Source organism: Rhinichthys klamathensis, unplaced genomic scaffold (assembly GCF_029890125.1).
Source record: "Rhinichthys klamathensis goyatoka isolate OS25496 unplaced genomic scaffold, OSU_Roscu_1.1 h1tg000251l_1, whole genome shotgun sequence".
In the NCBI taxonomy this organism is placed as follows: domain Eukaryota; kingdom Metazoa; phylum Chordata; class Actinopteri; order Cypriniformes; family Leuciscidae; genus Rhinichthys; species Rhinichthys klamathensis.
The window spans coordinates 422875-444946 of record NW_026606773.1 but is presented as its reverse complement, the minus strand read 5'-3'; the positions used below and the strand labels follow the sequence as shown (position 1 = coordinate 444946).

The 22072-nt window shown below is 36.9% G+C and overlaps 1 protein-coding gene across 1 annotated transcript; it reads left to right on the top strand.

Annotated features, from left to right (window-relative positions):
* Window positions 1-14600: 14600 nt before the first annotated feature.
* On the top strand, window positions 14601-22072 carry LOC130101097 (nuclear body protein SP140-like protein). Its single transcript, XM_056266661.1, has 16 exons — window positions 14601-14713; window positions 14924-15081; window positions 16141-16321; window positions 17150-17344; window positions 17433-17552; window positions 17649-17782; window positions 19078-19131; window positions 19219-19267; window positions 19354-19566; window positions 19683-19822; window positions 19910-19978; window positions 20654-20781; window positions 20890-20998; window positions 21159-21233; window positions 21425-21568; window positions 21833-22072. Exons 2-16 carry the CDS (start codon window positions 14938-14940, stop codon window positions 21911-21913), a joined length of 1836 nt encoding a protein of 611 aa, XP_056122636.1. The 5' UTR covers window positions 14601-14713; window positions 14924-14937; the 3' UTR covers window positions 21914-22072.

The following is a 22072-nucleotide window of genomic DNA, read 5'->3' as shown; positions in this document are numbered from 1 at the left end:
AATATGATTTGATGCTCGAGAATTATTGTCAATGTTGAAAACAGTTTGGCTGCTTAATATTTTTATGGAAACCGTGATGCATTTTTCTTCAGGGTTATTTAAATAAATAGAAAGTTTTAAAAAAGCATTTATATGAAATTGAAATCTTTTGTAACATTATACCTTTCTTTACTCTCACTTTAGATAAATGGTATGCCTCTGATTAATAAAAGTATTAATTAAAAATAAATCGTTCTCACCTCAAAACATTTGTACGGTAGTGTGTGTAACATTAAAGAGGTAAATATGTATTGTGAGCAGCAATACTGTTTAATGTAATTCCATCCCAATATCTGTTTCAGTGCATTTGTGACTCAACATACACTGATGTCACATTTCTGTCTCTCAGAATACTCAGTTGTATTTGTCTGGCAGGTTGTCGTAGGAGTGTGTTTGCTGTTCAGGGCAGAATGTGTGTCTTTGCACTCCATTTCATGTGTCATTTTAAAAATGCATTCCCTCTCTCTCTTTCTCTCTGTCTCTTTCATTCTGTTTCCTGTCCAGCAGTGTCTCTCTCAGTGGGCTGCTCGGCCACCTGTTTCAGATTCCCCTTTCTTTTTCACTGTTGCTTTTTTTTAAAATCCTTTCATTCTCACCCCAGGAATCTTGTGCCCTGTCCTTTTTCCCTCTTTACGTAACCAGCATATGTAGAGCATGAATACTTGAATGTGAGATAAAGTTAGCCGATTTTTTTTTAAACTTGACTTCTGCAGGTTTCTGTAGTCATGCAATAATACAATTAATACTCTTTTGTACTACTTTACAGCCTGTAGTTTCACAAATGTCATAATTTGCAACTCGTTATGACCTAAATCCTGTTCTAATAGTTTGTAGCACTATTCGAATGGTACATTTTACCAGGTACATTGTTACTACAGAAATTACAGAAACAATTTCTATTGTTTATTACAAGTGTGTAATTTCTGCATCACTAGTGTCACCAAATGAAATTCAAAAGTAATAGCCATTCTGATGAAACTCTACATCTGCCATGGCAGATGTTCCACCCCAAACTCACACCATTGGTTGAGCCAGTGTTATTCTGTCCAACCCAGTCAGGCCACTCAGACAGATTGCAATTCTGCTATGTTGCACACGTACCTATACTTCACGTTTGATGCAAGTCTGAATTTACATCTCTGGGTTTTCAAGAATGACCTGTACCAAATGTTGTTATTACAACTAAATTTAATTTGAATATTTTTTGACCATTTCTAAGTTGATTGTTTGCTGTTTCACACTTTTGATGCATAAAACTAACTTGCTGCCAAAGTTTTCTCACAGAGGAGGCATGCAAATATGTTACAGACATCATCCTGAGGAACTATTATAATGCAAGTAATGGTGCTTTTGATTTCAGCTTTGGTGAAATGCTGCAAGATTTTATCAGAATGTTCCATCCTAAAGTTCCTGCAATGTTTAAATGCAGTAGTCACCCCTAAAACCCTATAATGACTTTATTCTGATCTTTTATTCAATGTTTAAATATTTTTATTGTCAACACTGTGCAATAATTGCTGTTTAGATAAATAAACATAAAAAAAAAAAACATGTGAGTTGTGGGTTTCTCCTACACACCTGACTTAAGTTAAACCAGCTGTTCCCCTTCACCTCCACCCTGACTATGTTGGTAACCCCTAACGCATTAGAATAGCTACTCTGAGCGCATTAGAATACCAGATGCCTAATATTAATATTCTGACTGCATAAGACACCTATAGCTATACTGACCGCATCAAATGCCTAAGAACTATAGCTACTGAAAGCATCGGTAACCCTGGACGCCTAAGAGTCTCACTCTGAGTCGGATGACTTCTCGTTCTCGCCCCCTATGAAAGCTACCACTTGAGAATAATGTATCTAGTGTTCCACTGACATGCTGTATAGCAGCAACCAGACAGACTCCAGACAATGCATTTGAATATGATTTAATCATGGCCTGGAGGTAAAGTTGAGGTTAATTATTCTTTAGCTGATTCTTGAGTACTGGGATAAAATGAAAACTGAAGAATTTTAAGGTAATCATAAAGGAATTGTTTTGGATTAATAAGAGGTTCAGAGGTATTCACCTATTTTTGGGTGCGTCTCCTGCTTAATTTTTCCCACAAAATGTGTTTTCCTGTGTGACCTTCTGGACTCATGATTTTAAATGTTTTCATAAATATTTGGCTGTTAAAGTCACCATGAAATCAAAAACGACTTTTTTTTCTTTCTTTTTTAACAGAATATTGCAGTATTTATAAATGATATATCTATGCTTGCACATCATTATTTTATTCAATTTATGTGCCTTTTATTAAAAAGACGTATTTACAGGCACGTTTCATGCCAACTTTAAAAACAAAATTGAAATAGTTGTAAACCCAATATAAAGTAGTTTTTTGAAAATAATCTCTTCTATCATTACATTGCAGTAATGTTTCTGTAAGAGATATATATTCAATATCAATTTTAATCACTGAAGTATTGTTATGGCACATATTTTGCCCCATGTCTCAAGAATTACTGCTCTGAGGGGCCGTTCACGTAATGCATTTTCCCATTCCACTGTGCTACTTTTCCATTGTTTTTCTATGTAAATGCGCTAGATGGATGTGTTTGACCGTTCCACTCACGTCTTCATCTTTTGCAGCATCTCGCGCATGACATGGGTCTCAAGTTAAAATAAGTGTGTCTCGAGACCCAGCCCCCCACACACACACACTGCCCGCATCTCGTTTTATCAAAAACGCGTTCTAATATTTCACAACTGTGCATTATGTGAAGTCAGACACTTGCAGTTTAACGGGATTTCCAATGTGTTTTAATGTTTTAAATCCAGCATCCTGTTTCATATTTAAAGGCTACAAGCTCCTCCTAAAGTCCATGTCCTCTTCTGTCCACCTCATCAACTCCTTCTATCTGTTGCTCAATGAGTTCTAGTCCAAACATGCTGTTTCCTCTCTTAACACAGCATCTCCCAGTCTCTTCTCTTTCTGTTCTCTTCCCCTGAGCTCAGATCAGTTGGCAGGGTGTTGCTGTGTGCCTCTAGCTCGCACTCCTCATTAACAGCTTGGCTCTCTCTGGGGGACTGCAGGATCTGCCTGACATTTTGCTGACCAGGAATATACCGCAGAGAGACTCGACGGGAAGAGGAATGCGAGCCAATGATCAGATTAAACGAGATCATTAGATAGAAAGAATGCATCACGCCTGAGATTTCATATACAAAAAATATGCACTAAAACCCAAGAGGGTGAAGATGGAAGAGAAAAGAGTTGAAATGAATTTGTCATTTGCTGCAGAACCTTCCTGCAAAAGAAAAGAGTGAGAGAGAGAGATTGAACAGAGAGATGAGTGATTTATGAAAGACAGAGCAGCAGTTGAGGAAGATCATCACAGTGATTTGTAGACCATGAATGTTCAGATAAAACAGAAGAGGGATTACACTGATTACATAACTGTGTGTGAGTGTGTGTGTGTGTGTGTGTGCTGAAAGAGGAATGAAGAAGGGAACGGGATGTGAGGACAGCATCAGCGAGGGAATGAGAGTGGTTTGAGGGATGAATACAAATCAGTTTTTTTTTTCTTTGATTTTTTTTTTCTTTTTTTCAGCATTCCGTATACTACTTTTTACAATACACATTTCCAGTTTGTGCTGATTATTCAATGCCCTGTACGTTAACATGCACAGTTATGATCAAGCGACAGCAGGTTTTTGTTTTGAATTATTGTTTTTGCAGTAGAAACGGCTGAAGTGTGTTATACAATGGTCGTTACTGTGATTTTATTCACAATATAGCACGGCTTCACGGATATTATAGAGTGCAGTGATATGTCCACTTGTTTAACAGAATGGGTTCATATTCCTTTTCTTCATAGTGATTTAAAAGAATGATCAGTAACACTTTAATTAAAACCTTATGTAATGTTATAATGCATTATATCTGGGGTGTTCAAACGGGGTCCTGGAGGGTCACTGTCCTGCAGAGATTAGCTCTAACTTGCCTCAACACACCTGCCTGGAAGTTTCTAGTATGCCTCATAAGACCTTGGCTGCGTCCAAAAACTGAAAAACGCTGCCTTCGCAGGACACATTCCAAGGCAAGAAGGCATCAAGGAACGTCCGAAATTCGAATGCAATGTTAGTTTCAAGTCCTGTCTCCTGAGATACCTTCATCTGATCGATTTTTGAAGGCAGCATAGATGTATCCGTCATCGCCTTTGATATCCCAGAATCCTGTGCTTTCCAGTCTGTGACAGTTGAGCTAGAAAAATAAAGATGGCGTCTGAAAGTTGCGGCTGGTCGTCAGTTTGTGTGTAAATGTACATTTTTGATCAATGTTTTCCACTTATGATGTCATTTCTAGCGAGAAATTGCTAGTCATTAAAGCTGCAGTCCGCAACTGTTTTGGGTTAAAAATTATCCAAAATAAATTTTTGAGCAAGTACATAACTAGCCAGTGTTCAAAACTATCGGCTTGTCTTAGCTCGATTCAAAGCGGTAAGCTTGTAATAATGTTTTTAATTCCAGTGGTACTGGTGGATTTCCGCAGGAAATTCGAGCATGTCTTTGCGTCATTACGCCCCCCTTTCGCAATTCATGTTTTATGTTAAATGTTTGATTATTCATGTTAAATGTAAAAATGTTAGAATGGAACAATAAATTAATAAATAGTAGGCCTATATTAAAAATAAATAGACATAGACCTATAAGACCTATATGTTTATTCACATGTTTAAAATATAGTTTAATAAAGCCAACATTTAAAAACATTTTGGCAGTTTTTTTTCTTTATCCATTTGAAAATCTTCTTAAAATATGCTATTATAAACTCGTAAGGGCAACAAATGAACTTCCGACTGCTATGCCACTCAAAGTAGATATAAGATGGGCTGTCATTGGACAGTAAAAACGACCTACGGTCATTAAAGCGGTAATGTTTGCACTTGGGTTTAATTATACGCATTTAGGAGAGTATTGCAAGAAGCTGCTTACATTAACCTTACTTTCGAAGAAAAAAAATACAATCATGATTTTTCATAAAAAATTATGTTAGAATTGTAGGCCTAAAATACCTTGGTATCAGCTTGTTTTCATCAATGGTATAATTAATACAATTACAATTAATTTGGTTTATCATGACTAATTTGTGTTCATAATCAGTAAAAAAAAAACATCTTCTAACAAGAATAAACATTTGAACAATTAAATTATTATTGTAATATTAATTATTTTTAACTATCTTGAAACTATCCAAGCAAACTATTTTGCAAGTAATTACATGTTTAATCTTTGTCTTGCCTGGATCTTTGGTGGAAACTCGTGAACGCCCCCCTTTCAAAAATCGGTAACGCTTCCTTTTACAGTCCTGTTACCCATGTACTTACTATGTACTTATTATAGTAATTATAATTACTGGGTAATAACTAGGTACTAACCCTGAACTTACCCCTAAACCTACCCCTAACCCATGTACTTACCTTATATTAGCCAGTACTTTCTAGGTAAGTACACTGTAAGTACATGTAAGTACTGTACTGTAAAAGGAAGCGTTACCCAAAAATCTTACTTCCAACGCCCTGCGTTGTTCTCTGAACGCCCCCGTTGAGAACCACTACTGTAGATCATTAAACCATAATACTGCCTCAGAAGTCTGTTCGAAACCAGTTTTTGTGAGTTAGGCCTACCTTCGTGTGCAAATGCTGCCTGCAAAGGCAACACATTCTCATCCCAAGGCGTCATCTAACTGACACTTTTGACCATGCGTCAACATGCCGACGCACATGGTACCCCTTAAGCGTCAATATTAGACGCTCATCCTCGGGCGTCATCTAACTGACGCTTTTGACCATGCGTCTAAATCCGACGCACATGGCACCCTTTAGCGTCAGTTAGATGACGCTTCCGTTATGGGTAGGTTTAGGTCTGGGGTAGGGTTAGGGTTAGACCACTAGGAGGCGCGTCTCATATTGACGCTTAAGGGGTACCATGTGCGTCGGCATGTTGACGCATGGTCAAACATGGTCAAAAGCGTCAGTTAGATGACGCCTTGGGATGAGAACGGGTTGGCAAAGTCATTGCCTGATAGGGCAGCAAGGCAACAAGTCAGCTGCCGAAGTTTTCAAGATTGGACACCCCTGTAAATACATTTTCATAAATAATAGTAAATAAAGTTAAAATGCAGACACAATTCATGCCATCATTAATTCAGACTTTTACAGTTTTTCGTTAATGAAGTTGAAATTACGATTAATAACCTCAGACGTCTGCCTTGAAAGGTTTATATGGAATGATTAAAAATTGATTTCTCTATGGAGAAAATAAATGTGATTTTTACCTACAGTACACAAATCTATGGCTTAAGTGTGGCATTTCTGCTCCATTAGTGGCACCAAATTAAATTGCAGAAATGACTGTACTTTAACAGGTTTCCCATACTCCCCGTCTGCCATGGCTTAATTATATAACTGTTGACGACGCCTCTTGTAATCTCTCATCTCTCTCGCTCTCTTTTTTCTCACTCTGGGCTGAATGAAATATTCATTGCTTGGCAGTGTGAGTGAGTTCACCAGCAGAGTGTCTCAAACATGTTCCCTCCTTCACGTGTGGAGATATGTCACTCACACTGTTCTATTTGTGTGCATGAGTTGAGCTTTCATCCATACATTTCTTATCCAGACAGGAATTAGACTGCTGTAATAGTGCATCACTCCAAGCTTCCTCACCCTCCATCCTACAGACTCCAGCGGTTCCCTCTGAATTACAAATAACAGACCAGCTGTCCACGTGGAAGTTGAAAAGATGGAGTAAGCTTATTGACAGATGAGAAGAATTAGGAAGCTAATACACATGAAAAAGAGTACAAAAAAAGATGGGGGATGAATATTTAATAATCTGTCCCCGAGTTTGACAACTACCTCTTGACGCATACAGTATTAATAAACATGGCAGGCTGCTCTTGTGTATTTATGAGGGAAACAGCAGGCTGTTGTCTTGAAGATGCAGCAAAGGAGTGTAGTGTGATGCTTTGAAAAATTGAGGTAAATAATATGCACAAAAAAAAAGTGTTTACAGAACAGGTAAATCAGGAAATGCATCATATTTTTGCTTACATGCATAATCAACACTGGCAATGTTTGCAATGGAATGACATTCAGATTCGGGCATATGGCACAATATATTGAATATGAACACTTGCTATTTAAAAAATAGTTGTGGTCATTATGACATTATTATATTTATTATATCATCTTGAAAATGAAAACGGTTATTATTTAACCAAACCTTAATATGTGGCCTTGTTAAGGGATGATCAATGATATTTGCTTCACCTGACTGGTCATAATGTTTTGGCTCATCATGTGAAACAGTTTCAAATATTATACTACAGTGCTGTCATGTTGCATGCATTGTGTAAAATAATTTTGTGTAAATATGTTTTAACATTTGGCAGTCAGATTCAGGATAGAGATGTTTAAAAATCATGACTGATATTTGTTTTCAACTGATCACAAACGAAAGGTCACATCAAGTGCATTGCATACTTCATGCAGGGGTGGATTTATTTTAGTAATATAGGCTATTATAACAATTTAATATATTTTTTGAATAAGTTTTTACGTTTGCATTTTCTGTGCTGTTTGTCAATTTTGTTAAAATTGTAGTAATTTTTTGTTTTATCAATTTAATTAGGGCCCGAGCAACAATGATATGGGGACCCTATTGGAATTGCTCCGTTTATAGTTATTGTTTTTTTTAAATGTCTAAATAGTTTTTATTCATTTTGTATATAAATTTGAATTATTTTATTTTAGTACACTCCTCATGGGTGAAAAAAAAAATGGGCAAAGCCAAAAAAATTAAATTATAAAATGATGTTTTAATGGTCGTAACCATTTTAATCACAAATCACTGGTCAGGAAATTAGCATTAATTGCACAAATACTGTAGGTAAGGTAACTAGCACGGAATAGCTTTTACAGGAATTCAAAGTCAGTGTTGTTCCACTCAATGTTAATGGCTTCAAACAGTTCATGAGTAGCTGAAAAAATGTCTCCCAGTTCGTTTGAGTTTGTGAGACCAAATATTCACTAAAGGACTCTGAACAGGCCAAAACCTGAGCCTGATGGACACTTCTTGGTTGTCTTTGCAATTTGGGCAAGGGCATTGTCTCTGTGAAAAATATCATCTGATATATAACAACTTTTCAATTGTGGGAAGCAAGCCATTCTGAAATATTCTCCTGCACTCCAAAGCATTAAATGACTTTTCACAGTGAAGTATCTCACACATACCAGCAGCTAAAGATGCTCCCCATACAATGACACAGTATCTGCATTCACTGTGGTAGAGATGCATTTATTATTATTTTCAAGACATCACTCTGGAGCATCAACATGAAACTCATGTGTCATTCATCAATCCACACACAACTTCCTATATTCTGCCAAAAAAACTTCATTCTGTCTTGGATGTTTTTCTGAGACAGCAATGGCATTTTAGTGCATTTGTTTACATATTGCTAATTTCCTGACCAATAATTTGTGACAATTGTTTAGCCTTTTTGGGCTGGGCTGTTTTTGTGGTGTTTTTTTTTTTTTTTTTTTTTACCAGGAGTGTGGGCCTACATCTATTTTTTAATATATATTTTATATTATTTCAGTTAACTTTTACTTTAGTTTAATACGCAACAATTTGAAATAAAGTTAACTTACCCTTCCATGCAGTTGTATGCCTATTTTGGCAAATATAGTCGTTCAGGTATTCTTGTATAATGTGCAGTGAACATACAATATAGCCTAGGCTACTCCAGAAATAGTATGCTATGCTGAACATTGATTTTTTTTTTTAAATAGTGGGCAGTAAGTAAGCTACTTCATTCTAAACGTATAGGCCTAACATACTGTCCATGCTGTCCATACTGTCCATTTTTATCAAGTTGATTCAGCTATTTCATGCTTATAGAAAATTTGCATAGGCCTACTATTCACACTATAGTGTGATAGTCTATTTCAAAGAGCCTTGCCCTTGCCTTACTCTTTTCATACTTTTAGAGTGTGCACTAGATTAATTAGTAACATCTTTGTAATTTGTTTGCGCTTTAGGGTAGCTGTGCATCTGTTGTGCAAGATGAGCTGAGTTGTGTGTGTGTGTGTGTGTGTGTGTGTGTGTGTGTGTGTGTGTGTGTGTGTGTGTGTGTGTGTGTGTGTGTGTGTGTGTGTGTGTGTGTGTGTGTGTGTGTGGAGACGCAAAAGCCACACGTAAATGATTTTCCACTCGGATCTGAATTAATGATGTCTGCGGCGCGGGCCGCGCGGCGCTCCGCACTTTAAGGATAAAGGCATGTCAAATCCGCTCCTGCCAGTTGGCCGGCGCTTTAAAGGCTGATTTCCCAGGTCTCTTCTTTTACAACTGCTGCATGTTATGTAAAGGATCTTTTGAGATAATCTGAGGTCTGTCTCGGTCTGCGTATGGCGATCTGATCATGTGCGTATATGTTTTCTTAATTCCAGGATTTCTGACGTCAAGTGCCATTTGATGTCATGTTGAGAGGGTGCCGACGTCTCCGGTTTGTTTCTTATGTGTTTTCATTACTCTCTGAGAAGAAATTTAAATTAGAATTTTAAAGGGACAGCTCACTCGATTTGAAAATCTGTTATCCTACTCGCCCTCATTTCTTTCCAGACACATATGTCTTTCTTGTATGAGTTGTGTACTGTAGCCTATTCACACCTTCTAAAGTAATTTGATAGCTTTGTGTGAAGAACACGAACAGACTGAAATTCAGACTGAAAGTCAATCAATCAGTCAGTCAGTCATTCAGTCAGTTCTCTTCAGCTCTTAAATCTCATGCACATTCCAAAGTTTGGGGTTGGCAAATTTTGTGTGATGTTTTGGAAAGAAGTGTCTTATGCTCACCAATGCTGTATTTATTCCATCAAAAAATAAATTTAAAAAACAGTAATTGCGAAATGTTATTACATAACTTCTCTATTCAATTAAAAATGTAATTTATTCCTGTGATGTAAAGCTGAATTTACAGCATCATTACTCCAGTCTTCAGTGTCACATGATCCTTCAGAAATCATTCTAATATGATGATTTGCTGATCAAGAAACATTATTATCAATATTGAAAACACTTAAGCTGCTTAATATTTTTGTGGAAACATTTTTTTTTTGGTCAGGATTCTTTGATGACATAGCAAGTTCAAAAGAACAGCATTTATTTGAAATAGAAATATTTTGTAACATTATAAATGTCTTTACTCACTTTTGATCAAATAAATGCATGCTTGCTGAATAAAAGTAGGCCCATTCATTTCTTCTTACTGACCCCAAAGTTTGGAATGGTATGCATGTTCAAATATTCTGCATCAAAGCGTGTCACACACCATTGATTTCAGTGATCCCGAATGCCATTGGGAATTTTGGCTACTTTGAATGTATGTATGTGCAAATGAGATACAGTATGAGAACTAATGGAGGTAATGGCTAAAAGACATCTTGCAAAAATCTCTTGATGCCATCGCTTCGGAAGTCTTGTAATATTGCACATGGGAAATAATGAATAAACAAATAAAATTGTTATTGTTACAATTAATAAATATAAAATTTCTCTGTTACCATTGTAATGTTTTGGATGCTGAATGTTGATCTCTCAAGCAAGGTCAATTTTTAAGATATTGTGACAACTACAGCGATTATATAAACCCAATTAAAAGTTTAATGTTTTGCAAGGTGTCTATGACATAAGTGTTAGCTATACAGTTTTAATAGATCATAATTCTACATGAAAAGTAGACTAATGATCTAGTTTGAAGTTTGGTCACCGTTTAAAAGCAATCTATTTATTACTTCGAAACCAAATAACTGTGATTTCTTGTTGCATCGCTGCATCAGTTGGAAGAGAATTATAGTGATATAAATTAAGTTCCAAGTGCCCAATCAAATGGAACACTAATCACCATAATGGTGACTGACTTTAAACGGAAATCAACATCAATTTATGATGGCAATTTATGTGATGTTCTCTCACAATTTTCAGTTGTATTGACAATTCAACATTCAAGAAGACTTTAGAAAATGAGTGAATGCAACTAAGGAGAAAGATAACTGCATAAGTGGATGAAATTAGTAAAAATCTATTAGGAAGTGCCCTGCCTTCAAAAATAAATCGCTTTTGCTTGACAAAATGGTACTCAAATCAATTCATCTATCTTGGGTTTTCTGAGTAATAAAGGCATAGTATGCAAATAGTACAGATTACTATATTTGTTCAATTAAGTTAAGACATTAAGTAAAGTTAACTAAACATTTTTCATTAGAACAACTGTTAGATTTTACAGTGATAAACACCACAAATATCATAGAAAAATGCAGCACCTGCCAACAATGCAGGGTTTTGTTCACAGATACTGAATATACATTCAGAAGGTGTTTGATTGCACATCTTGACGTTTATTGTTGAGCCCACATACATCTGTCAGATCTGTCTTCAGACACTGATGCATTGTGTCACTGCGTGGCCAATTACCAATTTCTTCAATATTACTGGTGTCAGGGTGATTTTTAGTTGCATGAAGTCAGTTATCTAGCAGAATAACTGGTTCAGTTTGGGATGAAATGTAAGCCTTTATTCACTTTATAATCAAATCAAAACATTTATCAATGCATGCAAACAAAGACTAGAGGCTTAGATTTTTATCCGTTCCTGTCACATCTCAGAAAACGTATATATGTCCTCTTTGGAGCTTGAAAGTTTTGGGGTCCGATTGACTTTTATTATGTATTTGTCAGGGTTCTGCTGCCCTGGCAGCCTTGTCTGTGTTGTTGTGGTTTCATGTTTCTGTTTGTCTTGTGTTTGAGCACATGGCTCTGTCTTGGTCTGTGTTTGCCATGTACTCTCATGTCATGTAGCCTAATGTTGTTTAGTCCATGTCTTGTCCTCATTTCACTAATTGTGCTCATCTGATCCTCATGTGCTCTGGGGCCTCATTTATAACTGTTGCGTACCCACAAAACAGGCCCTGAAAGAGGCATACGCCACTTCCGACGAATAAGTTGTGATTTATAAAAACAAACTTGATGGGAAATTTGCGCACCTGCACGCAAACTCTGACCCATGCGTTCGAACATTTTGGAGACGGAGCAGTTTGGCGAGTTAAATGTCTTTTTGGTCACTTTTAGACAGAAAATTTAAAGAGAATGACATATACAGAAAGATTATAAAAATATAGCCTATCACTTTGAAGCAATGTCCATCCCTTCTTAAATGTCCGCGCCAGTGACACTTAGTAAAACTGACGCATATCTTACACACAGTTTTATAAATGAGACCCCTGGTTCCTTTATATTGTGCCTCTTCCCCTCATGTCTTTGCTGGTTCGGTTTGTGTATGTACTTTGTGGTGTTTCTGGGTTGTGATTTTGAAATGATCCTAGTGCTTACGCTGGTTTGTTATCCTATTCCCAGTGTCAGATTATCCTTGTTGCTATTTTGTTTTGCTTAGCTTTTGCTCTTGCGCTTTATAATCTAGTTAGAGTTCTCTTTTTGTTTTAGAATTTTATTTCTAGTTATTTTCTTTAGTTCTTATTTTCCCTGTCAAGTGGAAGTCTTGCTTCTCTTTAGCTACTCCAGGTTTTTTATCTTGGTTGTTTTCATTAGTTTGCTTTTTATATGTATTTCTCTACTTTTTGTTTCTCTAGTCATTGATCTTATCAGTTTAGGTTTGGTTATCTTTATTGTTGCTATATCTTGTCTGTCTTGTCTTGAGTCTCGTCTTGCATGTTCTTCTGTGTGTTCCTGCCCTGTATCCCGAGTTCCCTCAGCCTGACTGGTGCAGCTATCTAGCTCCTGTGTCGAGCCTCTGGTTCTGTGAGCCTCTACCTGGCAAGACTGGTGCTACATCTGAGATCTCCATCAAGCTATACATGTTCCTTGTGTTCCTGCCTTTTCTTTCCTTCAGAGCTGCATCTATTGCAAAAACCCTTGCCTGATCATTTGCTACTGGGTCCTATCTCTTGCAGAACTGTGACAATTGACAAGCATTGTAATATTTTTCAAAATATCTTCTTTTGTGTTCCACAAGAGAAAGAATGGCGTACAGGTTTGGAACAACATAAGGGTGATGACAGAATTTTTCTATTTGGGTGAACTTTAGAATAATTATACCAAGATTCTCCAAAAGGAGACATGAACTAACTTTTGGAATTTGCATTAAAAATGATCCCAGACCTAAAAGCTTCACAGCTTATTGGGGGACAGAAAGTCATTTATGAAAGACTTTCCTCCTCTACAGACAAAATATCTCTTTTAACTCCTTTATTATAATTTAGTCTATGGGGATTTGGTCATCCAGTCTTTCTGAGACTTTTCAAATGACCAAACATAAACGTAAAAAATCATAAAGAACATTGTAATTTACACCTTATTCTGAGTTAAAGCTGAAGGAAGTGGGAAAGGACAAATGCTTTCGTGTGTGTGTGTGGCTTCTTTATAATTGGACATTTGCATGGAAATCTTCTTTTGAGTTAGAAGAAGAAAGAACTCGTGCAGGTTTGGAACGGCGTGATGGTGAGTAACTATCCCTTCACCACACATACAGCAACAACCTCTATTCTCTGCGTCATTTTTTAAATATTTTAGTTTGTCATTCTCCAAAACAGCCATTTCTGAGATGTATATGAAGAGAGATAAACAAGTAACACAAATGTTGTGTGTTGTTAAAAAAATCTTGAGGATACAGGTGATTTTCCACAAAAAACAAAATGTTATTAAATATTGTTAATATACCAACCTATTTGATCTTTTAAAATGTGTTATTGTAAAATGTACTGATAATAACACACGTCGTAGGGGAAGTACACAGGATGAGTTAAAATTTGCCTAAAGTAACTTCTCCAGCAACAGTGCAGTGTTAAATACCATAGAGGTAATACAAATGACAAAATAATGCAGTAAACTTTAACTAAACAACATAATGTGCAACATAAACACTTCAATGTACATAACTGATAACAATAATAAGAGAAACTAACTAGGAGTTAGCTTTTCTTTTTTTACTTAGGCCTATAGGTTTTTAAACTTAATTTTAACAAACAATAGGCTATCTCTGTATTTTGCAAGATTTCTTATTCTGGGTTATTGCGCCCTCTAGTGGACAAAACCCAAACAACTATCAACACAGACGCCTCAAAAACTATATGCGATGGTCACTTCGAGGAAGTAATTTAATCATTCATTTATATTCATTTTAAAGTTGTTTTATTTTGTTCGTGATATATTTCACACATTGTTGTTATAGCCTATACGTTTCCTACGCACTTTTTAATCCAAGAAGTGAACATTTATTTTAGCATTTGCATAGCTTAGTTAACAACTGTGACGCGTAAAATTATATGAAAATCCTTATCAAAAAGAAGTGGGGGAAACCCGCAGAAACCCAGTACACCCCGTGGGGCTGTTTCTAAACCGGGTTTAGTTTAACTGAGTCGGACGTCATTACGTATCGAACTTTGAACGGGTTAACATTCGCTTTCCCTACATCACTTCCGCGCATACTTTACGGTTTATGAGCCAGTTTCATTGACGTTAGTCCCATTCAGGCGGGAGATTTGGAAACAACTATTTCTATTTCTGACCTGCTCGTATTAAGTACAGAAATATCCTTCCGACAGCTCGTCATCGACAGGTACGTAAGAGTCAAATATGCAAATGTTGCGTTTAATGCCAGCAAAAATCTGTACAAAACATTTCCAGCCTCAGTTAGAGGAGTGTGAGACATTGCTTAGTAATTATGTATTTGACACAGAACTGAATCTGTTGTGTTGTATTATTCTGCATGATATTCCAAAGTTGCTAAACGTACTTTATGTCGCCCTGTAAATCTGTGAATTAACAGGAGACCGCGGCCAAATGGACCCGTTAGACTTTATAACGAATGAAGAGTTGCTGCTGTTTCTCCACCGCAAGAAGACGGAGATTTCCTGCATAGAGCAACCGCACGCACTATTCACTCAGCTGCGAGACCACGACCTGATGACGGAGGAACTCTTTCAGGCAGGAACACGCACACCTCCTACATACCCTCTTTCTCTAACTTAACCACCCATGCATGACAGGATCTGTCTAGTAGTATCTCTTTTATAGTCATTCATGTTATGGTTTGATGGACATGATAATTTTTGGTTATGTACCATGGCAATACGATGCTTTTTGGATATGGTGCAATAATAGTTCTGTTTCAGGACATTCAGCCACAGTAATACTATGTTTTAAAGGCATGTATGTAATATGGTAAACCCATGTTTTTGTCATTATATACCATTAATAATACTATGTTTTTGGACATGTACAATAGCAGTACCATCTTTTTGACCTCTACCATAAAATACCCTTGCAAAAAACTGTGACCGTATTCATACAATAATAAACACATGTCAAACATAGTATGGTAGCATACTGTGTCCAAAAACAACAACAACAAACTTGTTATTACCATGGCACTCTTTTTTTAAGAAATTGATGCATTTATTCAGGAAAGAGGATTGATCGAATGATCAAAAGTGACAGTAAAGACATTTATAATGTTGCAAAAAAAGAATTCAGATGGAAAAATCCTGGAAAAAATGTATCATTGATTCTCATCGTCAACATTGATAATAATATTATAAAATGTTTCTTGAGCATCACACATCAGCATATTAGAATGATTTCTGAAGGATCATGCGACTGAAGACTGGAGTAATGATGCTGAAAATTGAGCTTTACATCACAAAATATAGTCAAATAGAAAACTGAATTGAAATGATATCTCACAACTTTACTGTTTTTATTGTATTTTTGTTCAAATAAATGCAGCCTAAGAGACTGCATTTAAAATGAGCATTTATAAGAGACTTCTTTAAAACGTAATGTATATCAAAGTACCATGGTATTATCATGTGTTACCATCACTTTACAATAGTACATCCACTTTTAAAAGCTGGTGTGTAAAAGCACACTGCAGATTTACCTAATTCATTTCATTATTGTGCAGATATGTTATTGTAAGCGCTGTGACATACGGTCTGACCATACTTCTGTTTTCTTCAATGTCTTTCTCTGTTTTGTCTGTAGAAGGTGAAAGGGATGCGCTCTCGTGAGCAGAAGCAGACGCAGAAGCGCATCTATGAGGTTCTGGACCGGCTGGAGAAAGAGAAATCTCAGTGCATGCATCAGTTCTGGCACTGTGTGTTTAAAGATCATATCCTGCAGCTGTACCCGACGCTACGCCTGCTCAGAAACAGCCTGCTGGACGGTCAGTGCTTTTCACTGTTATCAGCTTAGAGCTTTAGACCTATACTAGGGTCATGCTGCATTATTACACTATTACAGATCGAGAATGTGTTCATATTTACAGCAGTGTTATTTTAGTATCATTAAGATTAAAGAAGATCAAAGCCCCATTTACACCTGGTATTAAAATGCGATCTGTATCCAGATAAGTTATCCGGATAATAGGTGTTCTGATCTTACCTTTGCGTTTACACCTTGTATTTTTAATGCGTTCTCGTTATCCACATTGAGTTCGGATCTCTGTCCTCCAGAGTGACACCTGCGCGTGAGCACTGAGGTGGCGGGAAATCAGCTGTAGTTTGTCAACATGGCAGGTGTAGGATCGTTAGAGATGCTATTACTGTACCGCCTGTTTCTACTTTTTCTCTGTCGCGGTAGGGATCATTTTCAACGTTTTTCTATTAGGAGCAAACAGAAAAGACGACAGGCCCTGTTTGCAGCTGTTGTTTTTACGGCTACTTTGAATGCTACGACAGTGAACCGGTCTCTGTGGATGTTTAGCTTAACGTTACTTCTGAGGGGTGTGGTTTTCGTGGGCAGAGGATGACGTTTGGCAGGTACGAATGCCATCACGTCGTACGGATTGCGTTTTACCTAGTAAAGATCCGAACACAATGCGAGCCAGACTACCTCCAGATGTGGTCAGGCAGATCCGATCACAACGTATTTACACCTTGCATTAACATGCGTTTTTTATTATCCGGATAACTTATCTGGATACAGATCGCATTTTAATACCAGGTGTAAATGGGGTCCAAGAGTATCAGTTTTAGTATCTTTTTATTCTCAGGCACCTTCAAATTCTATGAGAATGCTACGGATGTTGAGACGCAGGTGGAGAAGAGTGAAGGAAAGGGGGAGAAAGGAAAGGAGAAGAAACGCACTCGAAAGAAAAATAAAGATGATAGAAATAGCGAGGATAGCGATGGTCCGGGTCCTTCCTCTGTTTCCACACCCACTAAGAAGAAGAAGAAACCCTCATTCTGTGAGTCCCTGAACTACAGCAGGTCCAAGTTCGCTGGTGTCTTATGCCTGTATGATATGTGTCTCCTTCCGTTCTCTCCCTTTCTCAGCAACTCCTGTGAAGAAAGGAGAAATACTGGAGATTTGGAAGTTTCCTTTATATAAAACTCAGCTGCCTGTAAACTGTGGGGATAAAGAGGGCACTCTTTATCGGGAAAAACTGCCTAAAGGTTCATCATCTTTACATTTTTTGCTATAATTCATTACAGGATGTATTTATCATACTGTTTATGGGTTTAAATGCATGCAATCTTTCTCTCCTGTAGGGGAGAAGTGCATTTTGTCCAATAAACAATGGTTCACCCCATCTGGTTTTGAGAAGTTTGCCGGGAAGGAAAGGTCCAAGAACTGGAAAATCAGCATCCGCTGCAGAAACACAACGCTTAAGAAACTCATAGAGGTAAATAATGCAGGCACTTGCAGATAGTAAAATAGTTACAGATTATAGGGATCTTTATATTTGCTGGAAACACATTGTCCGCTGCAGAAGTACTTTTTCAGTTATATATTAGACTATTTATTTATCGAAACAATAAAGGTTATGTAATATTGAGCTATAGATTAGGCCTGTAATATAATATTGGCAAATTTTTAGTCAGTTGTAATTTAAAAATAGCTTACAGTTAGCTAGAAATAAAAATGTATTTAATTGTCTAAACCATTAACATTGGCAATTTCGCATTCATTTACGCTTTACGCTTCACACGCTTCTTCATAATAAGTTGTTATATATAAGTCAATAAAAGTTGTTGTATGGGAAACACACCCCAGGTCATTTAAAAAGTCTGATTTAAGCCAATAAATAATGGCAAAATGATCATGGGACCCCACATTATTTCTAGTTTGTCTACCTGTTGTTACAAACAAGTACATTTTTATTAGCATTTCTTTATTCTTTTATTCTACATCATACTAAATGTATATATATTGCATTGATATAATTTAATACATAAATAATTATCAGTTGTTATATTAATGATATTATTAAGTTAAGTGTACATGCCAGGGACCAGTATGTGGTGCTGTAATTCTGCCACAGAGATACACTAAAAACAGAGAAGAAGACTTGGAGCATGCGCATAAACCTTTGCGCGCTGTATACAATAATATTAGGCTCAAGAACCAAGAACTTTACTGAACAATAGGTTGAACCTGGTACAAAATATGAAATGTCTTAATCAGACAACAGACAAGCATCATAGCATAAGAAAGAAGTAAAAAAGGCTCAGTAGCTTCTGCAGCACGAACACAAGCATGTGGTACGCAGTTGTTGTTGCTGTTACGTGACGTAGCGGTGTCTGACTAGGGTCGACACGTGGGGTGATGACATCATCGTTTCACAAAATATACAAATTGGCTTTACACACGAAAAACGCAGATTTTTCCACTCTTGGACCCGGTATCAAAAAAATAGCGGTTTCAGGCTCCCAAAACGCCGGATCCGTCTGGGCGAAACGCCGATATGATACAAGTTGTTTACGTATACAGCTAAATGCTTCTCCGTGTGGACAAGGCCTTAGTGTGAGGGGAAATGCACCTTTTGCACCTAAAGCAAAGCAACAGGAGAACAGCACATATTTTAGTATCGATCATCTAAGATTAAAACATATGAGGTAAATAAGTTGCTACATAAAATACAGCAGACTCCTCAGATACATGTGTGATCTGACATCACTTCCCTTCTCATTCTTTCAGGAGAAGCATCTTCAGTCTCCACCGCTGGAGAGAAAGAGGAAATGTGCCCCAAAAGTACTTTGTCTATCCGTACAATGTCAGGCTTTGTTTTTCCTATTTTTCCTTTGAAATGCATTAAGTTGACTCTGTTCCTTCCTGCAGAACTTGAAGGAGCTGTCTCCTGAGAGCTCAGCCGAGAGCTCCAGCACAGGTGAGCACCGATCGTTCACACTCATTCACACACGCTCTCTGCTGTCTGTCTTAATGCAGCCGTGTGTTTTATTCCTCAACACTCAGAAACCAGCGCCATTTCGGTTGAGGAAAGCGATGATGAAGATTTCCAGGAACAGAGAGAGAGAGGAGAAGGAACAGAGTTTAGAAGGAGGGTTGAGGATGAGGAGGAGGAGGAAGAAGAAGAGATGACAGATCTGTCTGTTTTCCAAGCTCCCTCTTTACCAGTCACCCGCGTTTTACTTACTGGGACTCTATACAAAGCCCGGTTTGCATCAGGTACGTTACTGCACTGAAGTGTGTACTGCTGCAGTCGTGTGCAGAACTCAGTATGCAGTTTGTTTTGTCTGTATCGAAAGTTTGAGTGGAAAGTGTTTGTTTACTTTATGTTGCAGGGAGTCGAGGGAAGTGTATACGGACTGAGGAAAGCTGGTTCACTCCGGAGGAATTTGTAAAGGAGGAACCAACTCTCACTGATGGACACTGGAAAAAAGATATACTGTGCCATGGGAAAACTCTCAACTTTTTACTCAAGGTATCAAACTGGATAGAACATGATACAAAAGAGAAAAAACATGATTATTTATTTATGGATTTGTTTATTTATTACTGTCATTTTTAGAAAGAGATCCTGCGCATCCATTCTCTTCTGTGCGAATGTGTGGAATGCAGTGATCAACCAGAAGACCTAGTAAGAAACATCTCCAGCTGACATGTCTGTCATTCATAATCAGTCATGATAAAAAGAATTAATGACATTCACTTGAATTCTTAATAGCATGTTTAAGTCGTGCGTTAATCACACAAGGCAGTAATTAAAATCCCTTTCATAAACTAAAGATAGCGTGAATCTTATGAAAAGTCAAAATAATTTATTTTATTTTATGAATTTTCTGCTTAAAGAAAATGACACTTATTTGTATTACCCTTACTTACCCTTTTTTGCATTGTGATGTTAGTTTCATGACAATTTAGCAAATTAAGCCATTCTTGTTACTGTAAAACTATAGAAATCCCTATTATTGCTATTATAATCTATTGGTATTCATGTAAGTATTAATGGATTATGGTAATATTTTTAGCACTTTGATTGCTGATTAAAAAAACTTGAATGCAGTAGAAAAAACACTGTATTACAGTATGAGAATCTAAAACCTATTGAGAATTACAGAACCACCCCACCCACAAACAAACAAATAAACTAACATTAGCTTAGTTTTCTTTATCCAAAATGAAATGTCTTTTTTCCTTTCACTTTTGGGATAAAAAAGAGACATCAGCAAATTGCATTGGAGCAAAATGCCTTTGAGCTTATTTCTGTGACAATGATAACATGTTATATCATGTTGTGTTGTCCTGTGACTAGATGGCACAGAAAAATGATGATGAGTGTTACACATGTCACACTGGGGGAGATCTTGTGTGTTGTGACGAATGTCCACGAGCTTTTCATTCACACTGTCACCTACCAGCTGTAGATGGAGACTCACCTGGGTGAGACACAGAAAAACAACAAACAAAATCATTAAATCAGCAAGTATGTGTGTTGTACATTCATCCTTCTGTATATGTGTGTGTGTGTGTGTGTGTGTTTGCTTGTAGGGAATGGATTTGTACCTTTTGCGTGTTTACAACCAGTCAGCAATGGCGTGACTCCAGTAGCATGACTGAACAAGAAGCTTTAAACGCCCCTGTGTCACAATACAGATTGGTAAACACACACACAAACTTTGCACTTTAATTTAAAGGATAACCACAAAAATGTAAGATGTCTACATAGGCTGCTCTCTAGGTTTAGAAACAGAACAATAATTGATGGACTTAATGTTGTGTGTGTGTGTGTGTGTGTGTGTGTTGTTTGTCTTCTTTAGCACTGCCACTATCTCTTGTTACATATGTACAAGGAGGACACCCAGAAGGTGTTTGTAAAAAATCCATATCAAACAGTAAGATGTCTCCTTATTCAACCTGCGCTCTTTTACAACCACTTAAAAAAAAACACTTTTTTCTCATGCCTTTAAAATTAAAATTAATTTAATGTATTTAGAATTTGATTAGAAATAGAATAATAGGGAATTCATGTTGGTGAACTTTACATTAAGAAAAATAAATTAACTAGAATTGTTTTAACTTCCAGGTGTCCAGATACTCTCAGTTCATATCTCAGCCAATGTGGCTAGACAAAATAAAGCAAGATATGGAAAGTGACAAGTATCAGACGGTTGGAGCGTTCGTCTCGGACTTTCAGCTCATTTTCAGGAATTGCAGCACATTTAATAGAGTAAGATTCCCTGAAACACTGAAACAATTACGACATAATTAATAAAGACCAAAAAAAAAAAAAAATAGATCAAACGCTCATTAAAATGTAGTTGTTTTGCAATGTCTTATATATGGATGTATATCTTGGACATGATTGATGATTTTTGTGATTAACATTATAATTAATCAAAAAAGAGAGGACACTTGTTTTTTGTGTGTGTGTGTTTTGTTTTTCACTGTTTTGACATTTGTTTTGTATTTTGTTCTCTTTTGCTCTTTAAAGGACAATGAGTTTGGGCAAATGGGCGCCAGGCTGAAGGAAATGTTTGAGAAGGAGTTTCAGAAAATCTTCAATATCCAATAACACCTCAAGCCCACCCCCCCACCCAACCAAAGATACAATGGAGATCTGTGCAGCTTTGAATATGCATTAGATTTCATCATAAAGTATGTAAGATGGATAATATTTCTTATCCTGCAGCTGTACATAGGAGGCTTGGAGAATGCATGGATGGAATATTTC

Coding starts and splice junctions, on each gene's coding strand:
- LOC130101097 (XM_056266661.1), top strand. CDS start 14,938: ATGGACCCGTTAGACTTTATAACGAATGAAGAGTTGCTGCTGTTTCTC. Junction 17,783..19,077: donor CGCTTAAGAAACTCATAGAG/GTAAATAATGCA, acceptor TCATTCTTTCAG/GAGAAGCATCTTCAGTCTCC. Junction 19,979..20,653: donor GTGATCAACCAGAAGACCTA/GTAAGAAACATC, acceptor TCCTGTGACTAG/ATGGCACAGAAAAATGATGA.